The following is a 12,904-nucleotide window of genomic DNA, read 5'->3' on the forward strand; positions in this document are numbered from 1 at the left end:
TCTCTGTCCCTTACAGACGTCTGCCCGGAGGGTCCCCCTTCAGCTAACAAGCATTGAAGGTCGGGATGATGCTCTGGGTTAAGAGCCTCTCCCACAGGAAAGTCTTCTGGCTCGTCTCCCACAGGAGTTGAGACGGGATTTACCACTGGTCCCAGCCCGTCCGAAGCATGGATCCCAATGAGTGCTGTCGGAACAGCGGGAAGAGCAGGGGCTCCCTCCACAGAGGCGGCCTTGTTACTCCTCTGTTTCTTTCGTGCCTTGGGTTTCCCCGTCGGCAAGGATACCCGGCTTGCAGCCGGACCCTGTGTCACCTGTGATCGGTTGACTGCCACAGCAGCCATGGGCAGACCATCTGTGATCATCCCCAACTCGACCAAATCGTTTCCCAACAAAATGTTCGCAGGCACGTTGTCCTGAACCAGAAGCTTTGCTGTCTTGTCTCCAATCGTAATGTTGACTAAGGCTACAGGCGATAATTTGGGAGGCCCACCAGCTAACCTGGTGGTTCTCAGAGGAGCACCTACATAGTCCTCTGGCTTGAGCAGGGTCCTGTCCACCACTGTCATGCTTGCCCCAGTGTCTCTCAAACCAGTAGATGGCTGGCCATTCAAGAGGACACTTCTCAAAAACCTACGAGTGTTTTGTGGGATAGTCGCCAGTACTTCTGCGTACTGGTACCAGGTCCCAGGGGACACTAAGGAAATCTCTACGGGAGCACCAAAGGTGATCCCAGTAGAGGAGGGGAGGACAGTGGCTTCCACCTCAGGTACGGAGTAGGGGTAGGTCGGGCTGGCAGCCTGGACTCCAATTGCCTTACCCTTACCCTTGGGGTCACCCCTTCGGTGGTCCAGAGCCCCACAGTCCCAACAAGTGCCAGGAGTGCGGGGTACGGTACTGCAGGCACTGGGACCCGGCTTTGCAGCAGGCGGACCACTACTCTTACTCCCACCCACAGCAGACTTATCCCCACTAGGTTTTTGGGTCTTCGGAGAGGAAGTTTTTGGTTTACCCGACTGTGATTGCTTTTGGGACTCCTCAGCTTTCTGAGAGGCCCCCTTTTCTTTGTCCGTGTCCTTCCCACTGGAGTCCTTAGAGGACACCTGGTGGGAGACCCACTTGTCAGCCAACCTAACCAGCTTAAAGGGGTCCAAAATGTTCTGGTCAGCAACATACTGACGCAGCTCTGGTGAACAAGCTTCTGAACAATGCTCAAACAGGAGGTGAGACAATTCAACAAACGTTTTCACTTTGTATCCATCAATCCACCCCATCATGTTCATGTGCGCAGCACTCACCCAGTCAACCCAAGACACATTCTCTCGTTTCTTAAAATCCCTGAACCGTAGGCGTTTTGCCAAACTTGGCAGTTAAAGCAGACTTCATGCATTCATACTGACCCCTTTCTTCCACACTCAGCTTCAGAATACAGTCATATCCAGTTTGAGGCACTCTGCTTAACAAACACTTAGCCCAATCTCTCTTATAAACATCATGAATTGCACAAGCCATTTCAAACGCTTCAATCCATTGGAGGATATCGGAACCCTCTGCATTCACACCAACCAAATATTTCATAAACTTGGTTGCTGGGGACCTGACACTCTCAACTGGTTTCGCTGAAGTCTCCACCCGAGCTTTCTCTAGCTGGATTCGCTGACATTCAGTGTCCTTGTCTTTGAGTTCAAGATCCCTATTTTTGAGTTCCACTTGCTGTGCCAACTCCTCTTTCTTAAGCTCAGCGTCTAGTTCCAACTTGCCATATTCAAAGGCAAACTTCATCCTTAATAACTCAAGCTCTAAAGAACTGCTGGGGTTTGGAACAGAGGCAGCAGGAATGGTGGCATTCCCAAATCGGATTCGGCGACAACCCCCGGGGTAGAGTCCTCATTGGTTGCACCCCCCCCTTCAAGAGTTTCACAATCGATCTGGTAGTCCACCACGGCAGCTATAAGCTCAGCCCTAGACTAATCCACAAAGTCTAATTCCCTGGCTTCACAAGCACTCTGGAGAGCCTCTAAGCTCATCCGAGTCAATTTACCATTCGCAATAGATTCCATTGCTTGTAATGCAGTTATCTTGTACCCGACTAAACCTTAATTTAACAAAGTGCAGATATCCTTCGTAAGTGGCACGGTTATACACTGAGTCTTGAAACCATAAGCATCCCACCGCTGCCACCAGCTGTAAAGACCGGAGGGGGGTCTGTACTTCCGCTCTCTATTTGGTAGAGGAGAGACACAGAGACCCCTGCCAAGATTCTGTAATATTGGTAGATGTGGTCGAGCAATCAAGGCCTAGCTTCTCAGGAGGTGATGCGAGCTGGTTCTTAAGTACAGTGTAGTCCCCAAGCACCCACAAAGGAATGTCCACACACTGTATCGGTTAAAACAGTCTTTATATAATTAATATTCAAGGTCATATACACGACCAAGATAACTCACTTTGTACTCCGAAAATCAACAATGGTAAATATATATAATTCTAAAGTTGTACCACCAACGTTATTAGATCTCATTAAAGTGCATACGGTCCGAATGACACACAGATCAAAATAAAGAGGAAACCAGCAGTAGAGAGAGGAAGGAAAGCAAGATGGTTGAGCAATTGGCAGAATACTGGCAAATACCATTAAACACAGTTCTGTGTGTAGATCCCCCACCTGGGCAACCTGTAGAAGAAAGATACACGCCCAGTCCATATATTGTTCACAATAGACTTTCCAATAGTTCTGCAACCCCAAAGTACCTGGCATTGTAGCATTCCTCGTCTGGGAATCGACGGCCCTTCTTGAGTGTCCTCCCTTTCAGACAGGAGTCACGGGTCGTCGAACAGTTCGAGCTACGACGCTGAAGTGGCCGCGTCGTTCCTAGAGGTGCTTGTTGACGGGGAAGCGTGAACGTCCTGCAAGGGAGAGGCGTGCGGGGCACCTCGGTGTCAATAGTTCTGGACCGCAAAGAGTTGAAGAACTGTGGCCCAGCAAGGGCGTCAAGTCATCGGCCTCTCTGTGGTCTTTGGGTGGCGGGAAACCCACCGGTGGATGCCCCTCGGCGCGTCGACGGTCAGGCCTTCTCCAGCAGGATACAGCGGCGACGATGCGGACGAGAGCGTCCTTGGATCAATTAAGTTCTTAGGCAACGGGAGCACGGTGGCTCCGGTCGGCGATGGCGGTCGGCGACAGTGGCGGACAACAGTCCGGGCGCTTCTCCTTGGAGTTCCACAGCAATCCCTGTATCGGGTCGGCAGCCTGTTGAAGGTCTGTCTACCAGGGAGCTTAGGCAAAGATCAGCTGTGCACGATGGCCCCTCGTAGCTCGGGAAGAGGGCGCCTTACTAGGCTCTCTCTGGGTCAGTTCTTGAGGCACAGCAGCTTTCAGATTGCGAAGGAGAGCAAGAGCAATTCTTCACGTCCAGCAGGGCTTCAAGATCAAGCTTCAGTTACTCCATTTACTCGTCGTAGTGGACTTCAGCTTCTGACCACGATTCCTAGCAGTGAGAGGTCCCCAGATATACCGTTGATCTCCCTTTTATTCCGCTGGGTCACACTCAAGCATCCAATCACGACTAAGGTCATTCATTCATGCAGGTAGGCAGCCAATCAGGCACATGGGGCATTCAGGCCATTCACTTCTCTCCAGACACTCACAACAAGATATGTGTATTGGGACAAGTACCGAGCCATTCAACACTCCAAGCTGCATTCATACCGGTTCCGGGCAGGGCTGTCTCACCATTGTGTCAAACACCAGATGCTAGACAGCCACAACATAGAATGCACATTCGTCACACACTCCATTCACCCAGGTCCCACCCACAGGCGTACCCACAACATACGGTCGTTGAGAGGGCTCCAGCCAGTCTGGTCGGCACTTCCCCACACTACCATATACGGAACTTCCACCCAACAGCCAGTCAGGGGGAAGGGACCGAGGCAGGGCTTCCCAGGACTTCGGGAAGATCAAGGTAACAGGTGATGGAAGGCAAGAGGCCATGGGGGCCATTTTGTCTCCATCAGGAATCTACCGATTCCAATGACAGGGCCTGGGCATCCCAAAACGGAAGACGCTCAGGGCATCCGTGATTTCAGCTCGGAGCTGCCACCACCCCGTACCCTGCTCTGTGGGTCACACACAGGTGCCCAAAAACATACACTAGGGGCACAGGGTTGTACCCCTACCCATGGGTGCCATAAGGGTATCCCATGGGTCTGTTCACCAAACCAAGAGAGAGAGCTGCACCGCCAGGAGTCCCACATGAACTCTTGCACAGAAAACACGACAGAACACACGATAAAAAGCAATAAAGGTCAAGGATACGGAGGCCCTGTCCCTCTGATGCATTTCCAGCATCACACTAACTCAATCTGTTTACTTTACTCGTTGTTAAAGTGAAATGTGTTCTTCACCACTCTGTGCTAATAGCCCCGATAGACCTTGGGAGGGGTCATTATCGCTTGAGATAATGACCTTTCCCCAACTTATGGCCCTCTGCATCGCCTTGGACTATAACTTGGTGGAAGGTCATTATTCCATGATAATAACGCCTTACTTTGTCTAAGCTTCCTTTGATGCTTTCCTATGGCATCACACATCACTTCCCTTTCAGCTTCTGCACTGACCGCTTTGAATAAAGTCTCACCCATGCTTCATGTATACTAGGCAAAGAGTTTACCCTGCACACTTCCCCACAAACGATAGCCACACTCTGAGTAGCCACATGCCCTCCTATGCCCAGTGAGCAGTAGATTGTAGCATTGGCCATACAATCTCCTAATTACTCTAGTAGCTCCATGTGGGTACTACGTAAAGGCTTCATATACATTTGCTGTATATTTGCCCATATGCAATTCGTGATCTATTAATCTACATTGACATGACTCAGTTTTATGGCAACTGACCTACAAGAAGAATGACTTCCTATCTGAAATGTCACAAAATTACTCGTGTCTACATTTGAGGTCATGCATGATATCAGTGCAAGTACTGTGCTTCACTTGTGTATCTCTGCTTTGAGTCTTAAGCCGTGGTGTCCTTTACGAGGTTCACCTTTTTTGGTTTCAGTGAATTTTTGTGGTGTTTGCGCCACAAAATTGCCGAAACAATTGTTACAGAAGAGACGGGAAGGGGGTTCTGAACCAAGAATACCTGGTTATCATAGCAACCGTAAAGCCACTGCATGAAAATGCCAACTCACTCATTTTTCTTTTTTCAAACACATCTGCCGTACTACCCAATGATGAGTTTCCTAACAATATTTGTTCCAATCAGAAGCTTTGTAAGAAGCAAGTCGGAAGCTGAGCTTTCATTTCCCAGCCGCTCAATGATTTCTAAGGTTTAGATATGGAGCTGTTTTGACTATTCCATGTATAATTGGTCTATTTTAAGGATATTTGTGACAGAAAATCTGTAGTTGCAGTCCTTCAGAGACTGCCTCTCTACCGCCACCCACCCACCACACAACCGTTCTCTCTACCCCTAGCCCCACCCTCTCTACCCCCACCTGCCCACCCATCTCCCACTCTCTGTACCCCACCCACCCATCCTCCACTCTCTCTACGCCGTCCACTCTCTGTACTCCCACCCACTCTCCCTAGCCCCACTCTCTCTACCCCCACTCACCCTCTCTACCCTCTAACCAAATCTATCCTTCCTACTACACCCTCCCTACCCCACTCTCTCTACTCCCACCCACTCTGTCTACAACCCTGACTCTCTCTACTCCCACTCACCCCTCCCCACTCTCTGTACCCCAGCCATTCTTCCCCACTCTCTACCCCACTCATCCCTCCCCACTCTACCCCCACCAACACTACCCCCACTCTCTACCCACACCCACCCTGCCCCCTCTCTCTCTGCCTGTAAACACCAGCCCTACCCCCTCTTTCTACCCCCACATCCACACCCTACCCCGTGTCTACTCGACCATTCCCCCTCTCTCTAACCCCCAGCCACCCTACTCCCCATCACTCTAACCCCACCCACCCTAACCCCATGTTTCAACCCCCACCGAATCGCATCTCTCTAATCACACCCACCCACCCTATGCCCAATCTCTTCCCCACTCACCCTACCCCTACTCTCTACCCTACCCCAACACTCTCGACAATACCCCCACTCTCTCCAGCCTGCCTGGCCCACCTCCTATACCCCCACCCCTCTCTACCCCATCCACCGTCCAAACCCCCTCTCTCTACCTCCACCCACCCCTTAATAAATAAAACTCTGCTCCCTCTCTTTATCCCCACCCATGCACCCTACCCCCTCGCTCTAGTCCCACACACCCTCCCCCTCTATTGCCCAAACCCCTCTATTCCTGCATCCTCCCAACCCCACCCTACCCACTCTATTCATCCACTCAACCCCATCTTACCCCTCTATTCCCCCACCCACCGACCTCACACCACCCCATCTATTCCCCCACCCACCTTACCCCCTCTTTCTACCTCTTCTCATCCTTCTTCTCAAACTCTCGCTTTATTTCTTACCATCTCAATCTCACCCTCTTGCGCTCATATTTCCTCCTGCTCATCATTGATAGCACCCTCTATGAATGGCTTCCTCCCATGCTCTATTCCCCTTCCCATTCTCTTGTACACCTGCCCCCTATCACATCCTCCTTTTGAAGCGTTGCACTTTCCTCCGTTTCCCCTGCTACCTATAAATGCAAAATGCAAAGAACAGCAGTAAACGCCCAAACTATTGGCTTTGCCAATGCGTGTTTCTCTTATTTAGCTCTAACTGCATCTATGTTGCATGCAGTTTCTGATTTCTGTGACATTTACCCTTTGACATGTCAGATGTATTTTGTGTGGATCAAGTTAGTGATGATCGTGAGCGAGAAGACATTTTGCAAATCAGCACAGTGACTTCGACAGATTCATTAGGAAGCAAGAAACCATTTGTGCATTGGTTCTATTGTAGATTTGATTGAAATGAGAACATCTGTTTTGCTCTGTTTACAGTGAAAGAAGCAGCATTCTCAAAGAAGCGGAAATCTTGCACAAGGCGCGATTTAATTACATTCTCCCAATTTTGGGAATCTGCAACGAGCCAACATTTGTGGGAATCGTAACCGAGTACATGACCAACGGCTCATTGGATCAGCTTTTATTCCGGGTATGTATGCACAATTGTTCATCATTTCAACATGGAGTAAGAGCCTGAAGGAACCCGCTTCACAATCTGGCTGTATGCACAATTGTTCATCATTTCAACATGGAGTAAGAGACTGAAGGAACCCGCTTCACAATCTGGCTTAATTTCCTATAAAGTGTACGTAGGAACCTGTGACAGGAAATAACAGACCATTACAAATTATGGCTGAACAGCAGATAAACGAATACATGAGTTGCTTGTACATGAAGATGCTGTGTGTTAATATATTAATCCGGTGTGTGCTGCCGTGATCTGGAACAACCTCCCCCTTCCCCTGCTCATTAAAAAACTCACATGTTCAACTAATCTAAATTCAATTTCTGCCCTCTGCCTTCTTTGTAACTAGCGCCTAGATTAAATCCCCTTGGCCTTTGTGCTCTTTTATAAATGCAAAACTAAATACATAAAAGCAGTCACCGTGCGAATTATTATTTTGAGTACGTCAAACAGAACTGTGTTTTACAGAGACCCCAAAAACTTTATACATTTCTTATAGACAACCAGGGCACCGGGAAACAGAAAAATAACATGGCATCGGTGACGTATACCTCTCCCATACCAAATGTAAAGTGCCTTACATTACCAAGTGAGCTGTCAGAGAATGTAGTTAAATTTAGGATTCACAAATGATGCAATGTTCCTCTGAGATAGCTTCTAGTTCAAAAGCACTAAAGGGGCCAAAAAATAGCAAATGAATGACTAGAATGGGCAGGTTGGGTTAATGCAGCAATAACTACTGCTGTGTAGAGCAGATAAGACCGTTTATGGCCCGTCAGCTCGAGCCTGGTAGGTTTGAGTGCACTGAGGGCCTCGCGAGGGCTCATTGCTGTTACCGGTCCTAACCCACCCCGCGGTACGGTACAAGATTTCCTTGGAAAGTCAAACCCTGCCGTGTGCCTCGCAGTGGGGTTTGATGCCCACCCTCCAAATGCAAGACCGAGTCTCAAGAGGTGATTTCGATTCACCAATCAGAGGAACGGAACCCATTCTAAAACTGTGCGGGGGGGACTTTGAAAGGCCCCGTGTTTTTCCTTCTTCCTTGGTGTTTTTTTTTTTGGAAAGGGCATGCTCACAAATTAGTTGTTTGGAACGTTTGAAGAAGTTTTTAGTTGTTTCTTGTGTTTTCAGTGTTTCTTGATCCCTGCTTTATCACATTTTGACTGTGTGTGTTCTTTAGGCTACTTTTCCCTTACTTTTAAAACCCTGTTTGCATAAAAGTTCCTCTTGTACTTTTCACTGTGCCATTTGTGTCATCCCAAATACGTCGAAAAACAAAAACGTTTATGGACACCTCTCCATTCCCGTGTTTGTAGAGAAGCCTTTGTGTTTGAAACTGAGAAGTCTTGCAGTGCTGTGCTCGGTCTACTTCCCTACTGTTTTCTGTGTTTTGAGAAACATTTCCCATTATGTGAGTCTTGCAAGAGTCCCCTTGTTTGTCTTTGTCTCTTGTTTTATGTTTTGCACATTGACACTAGCGGCATAAAAGGCACCTTTGTGTTTTACAGATTGGGACTTCAGACGATATACCGTTTTATTTGGAGGGAATCCTGTGGAGATAAAATGAGAAGCTGGTTTTCTACTCTTTGTCGGAGTTGAGGGAGACAGCAAGAAGAGGGAAACAGAGCCAGATGAGGTGGGGCAGGGGGGGAGGGGGTTGAGATTAAATGTGAGGTGGGGGACAGTGGATGAGGAGGGGAAGACCATGGTTGAGGAAGGGGAGATAAAGCATGTGGAGTGCGGCTCTGGGAAAGTCTTGGCTTAAGCTTTACGCAGTTTGGCAGAAGCCACACTGCTTTTTCTCAACACCCTCCGGCATGTTTACTTTGAACTGAACACACCTGCTGATCATTTTGCCTGCAAAACAGCACAGCCTTGCGCTCTTGTGAACACACCTGCTGATCATTTTGCCTACAAAAGAACACGGCTTCGTTGTCAAGCCCACTCAGGAAGTAACACAACTCTCCCCTGCCCCTAAGCCCCTGCTCTTAATCTTTGACCCTCCTCCAGTCTTAACATAAGATGGTTGCAAGACAATGTAACAAGCACATGTAAACACATACAATGTTTCCATAGAGAGTCAGAAACAAGCAGTACAGATACATGTGGCACAGAAAAAACATAGAAGTGTGGCAAAGGTTTGGTGGCAAGCAGTAAGTTTTCTTTCCTTTATTTCGTTCCTGGACCCACTCCTCCCCACAATGTAGGGAATTTGTCTCTCAAGGATTCAGTACTTATCTCATAATTTATCCCAACAATGTTAGCCTTTTGCTGTGGTTATCACAATTTGCCGTTGTATTTCCACACATGTTAAGCGTTCTCACAAACAAGTAAACGTTTTCTATGCAGTACTTATCTCTGACCTGGTGAACCGTTTGCTGTGCCCCCAGGTTTTAGATCAAAGAGCGTTTAACAAGGGAGGACCTGCCAGCCTGCTGAACTCCTGTTGCCACAGCTGGAAGCAGCCGTGGCAAGTGCCAGTCACCGCGTAATCGCAGAGCAAACTAACACAGAGCAGAACCTTCTCCAAGCATGCTACTGCCTCACCCACTCTCCTGCTGCTCTCACTGCAATGCACCCAGTCGACTTGACATCCACAGCTGCTCCAGCCCTTGGCCCTTGCCTGCATAATTCCGAAATCACCAGCAACCAGCACGGGCCAAGGCGTGGTTTAAGAGGCTGTCACAGCAGCCTCCCTCCCGTGTGTCCTGACACGTGGCCTCTGTCCAGCATAATGGGAACTGTAGTTTTCCCGTACTTAGCAGACTCCCACTGCCTGACACAGCCAAAGCTTGTTAGCCCTGACATCATGACTCCTGCCACTGCACCCAGGTCCAGCACCCCAATTCCCAATCCTTACACTCAAGCTCTTGTGCGTGCGCACTGGGCAAGTCTTGGATATGTCTTAAGCAGTTTGGCAGTTTGGCTGTCGGCGTTCTCCGACCTGTGAGTTCAAACGAAGCAGGGTGCGAGGAGTGAGTGCCGCTTTGTTTTCACTTTTGTGCAACCACATATTCCTTGCGTAGTCTGACAAAACATTCAGACTGAACGATAGTCGAGCAGATGTTTGAAATGGCCAGGAACTTGCCTTTTCCTGCTTGTCCTGCTGAAAAAGATGGTGCTGCCTGTGTACTTGATTCCCTGAAGGCAGGTGGACATCTTGCAGTGCGCCCCTCTAGCCCTACTTTAAATCCGCTTGTGCAAGATAATGGGCACAATGGCGAACACTTTAGAAACAGATGACGAAATTGCTGATCTATGGTCCGTCTACTAACCCAGAGATGCTGAATGCAAACTGTGCCCTGTCGCCTGCTATTTATACAGATAGGGAGGCTGATGGGATTGAAACAGATATATCCGTCACATCATATGCCTTGCGGGGGTAGACCCCTAATTACCACAGCTCAAGCAGGCCCACCACCTGAGGAACGAGTGCCTGTTTTGGACGTAAAGCAAGTTTATTGTACAATTGTCCGGGGAGAAGTTAGATGGTGCAGTGGGACCAAATTAACCAATTTTTTCAACAGTTAAAACACTTCCAGATACTTTATTCCAATACTTTATTACAATCCACCCCCACATGTGACGGGACAAAACCTCTTCAAAGAAATCCCATCTTTCTCTGATTCCTACACTCTCATTGGCAGCTGTTTTATATTAACTACCATCTTTAGATCGTATTCATAGTCTACCCTTGCTTGGGATTCATCCATGGTATCATGACATCATGACATAATAAAACATTCACATGCAAACATAATTCATTATTAGCAACACCGGGCCTAAGGGCTTTTAACCTTAACTCTTAATTGCACATGGTTTACATAAATACTTCAAGCGATATGAAGAAGGCTGAGTAAACCAGTTCTTCTTTGAACTAGCGCTAACAATCTAATCAACCGGTTCCCTGTCTCCATTGAAACATTCTAATCTAAATAGTGCCATTTCATCGCACACAGCACACAGCACATCTGAAAATAAATATTGAAACTCCTGTGAAACTCAATTGTTTCAATTGCTTTAGCCCCGAGCATCGACTTACCCCATGTTTTACTGCTGGTCCAAAACAAATGGCGAAACCCTTCTGTCAAGGTCCCATGCATTCAAGAGATTACATATGTTTTCTCTGATACTTATCAGACCATAAAACCCATGGCCGCTGCTTGAGCTGAGCTGACCATTGCAAAGGTTGAAGTTAGTTACCCATCCTTTGGCCTCTGATAGTATGTGGAACCAGTTTTTCAAAAGTCAACTGTAAAACCAGAACTTCCAGTTACCTAAAATTCATTGCACAAACTGACTGCTAGCTGCAAAATCCGAATTAATTCATAAAAAACCCACTGCATACAGATTTATATCAACTCTTTGTATGTTCCTCGTTGTGCATGTCTAATGAATATTCTGATGCTGGTTAATCGCTTAGAATCACATACTGTGCATATAGTCTGACATCTAGTGGGAACCGCAGAGTATTGCATCTTGTCTTTCGAGGATTGGAAGGGGACGTCAGCATAGGCGCGTCTGTAACACTATCCCTAATGTGGCGTGTAGTGTACCCAGAAATCCTTACGCGTCGAGGTCCCTTAGATTGTTTTTTTCTGCCAAGCTAGATGGTCGCCTTACGCGGAGCTCTATCTATAATTGCAAATTTGTAAAAATCCCAACCTTTGGTCATTTATTCAACTTTCGTCCCCTCTTCGACGATTATTGAACCACCAACGAAGACAGAACAACAAACTTCGATGGCTGGGGTTCCGGTTGACGCTGTCGACCGCATGGCTGGGCATTATGGCTGGCCTACACAGTAGGGAGAGTGCGGTCTGGGGGTTTCCTTTCTTTAACAATGTCTTTCCTTCTCCCCTCTCTTTGCCCCTTTGGTATTGTCGTTGCTTCTGTTTCCCTGCGCTATGGACAGGACTCCTTTTAAATTTTGCCCTTCCTGTAATGGAAAATTTCCCTAGAAAGACAAGCACCCTCGGTGCAATAAGTGTCTCCCCCTCAACCACGCTGAAGCGTCCTGTCGGCACTGTAAGCTCCTTCGGCCTAAGACCATAAAGGAGCGTTGTGTAAAACGGTGGGTGGCCTATGCAATGTCGCAAGCCGAGGGTAGCTCCCCCGCTGCCACAACCGCCGAAAATGATGAGGCCCATAACGACAACCATGGCTCCGACACGAACACCACTGACCTGACAACGGAGCACACTCACTCCAAGCCATCCGTCCCCGGTCCCGATAGGCAGGACGCAAGTCCTGCTATGGGGAGGTTATACCTCGGCAACGAGGATGCCCCCACATCACATGGGACTAAACACATAACCCCCGGTACCGCTTGGGCGCTCAGTTGAAGCGGTCAAAGGTGCCAACGGGTGCATCGGGCTCATCAGCGTCACCTGACGATTCGCAAGATTGGCAGCCCTCCCCGCAACCCCGTCAGCGGCATGCGTCCGGGCATTCTATAACTAATGGCGCCACCACCAAATCCCAGATCGACGCGCATTCTAAGAGCACACTGATGCTTAAGAAAACTCTGGCTGCGCCGAAAAAGGTTTGACGCGGCCTCCCTCTCAGCCTAAACACCTTCCCGTAATGGTGAGCATCAGGGAAAGCCTCACAAAGATTGTCTCGGCGGCTGGTAAATGCAAAGATACGTTGAAAGATGCATCCAAACGCCTGGAAGGGCGGGATAATACCAAAAGTACATTGAAAGAGATGCCAGAACTCCCTAAAGAATGACAGGACTTTACAGAGACTCCCCAG

The 12,904-nt window shown here is 48.4% G+C and overlaps 1 protein-coding gene across 2 annotated transcripts in view; it reads left to right on the forward strand.

Annotated features, from left to right (window-relative positions):
• Positions 1-12,904, forward strand: part of RIPK2 (receptor interacting serine/threonine kinase 2) — a 610,101-nt gene that overhangs the window by 161,181 nt on the left and 436,016 nt on the right. For both annotated transcript variants that reach the window (XM_069621311.1, XM_069621312.1), the window contains exon 2: positions 6,958-7,111. In XM_069621311.1, the coding sequence (XP_069477412.1) occupies positions 6,958-7,111 (154 nt within the window). The remainder of the gene's footprint in view (positions 1-6,957; positions 7,112-12,904) is intronic.

The sequence above is a fragment of the Ambystoma mexicanum genome, chromosome 5q (assembly GCF_040938575.1).
Source record: "Ambystoma mexicanum isolate Mex_15411 chromosome 5q, UKY_AmexF1_1, whole genome shotgun sequence".
Taxonomy (NCBI): domain Eukaryota; kingdom Metazoa; phylum Chordata; class Amphibia; order Caudata; family Ambystomatidae; genus Ambystoma; species Ambystoma mexicanum.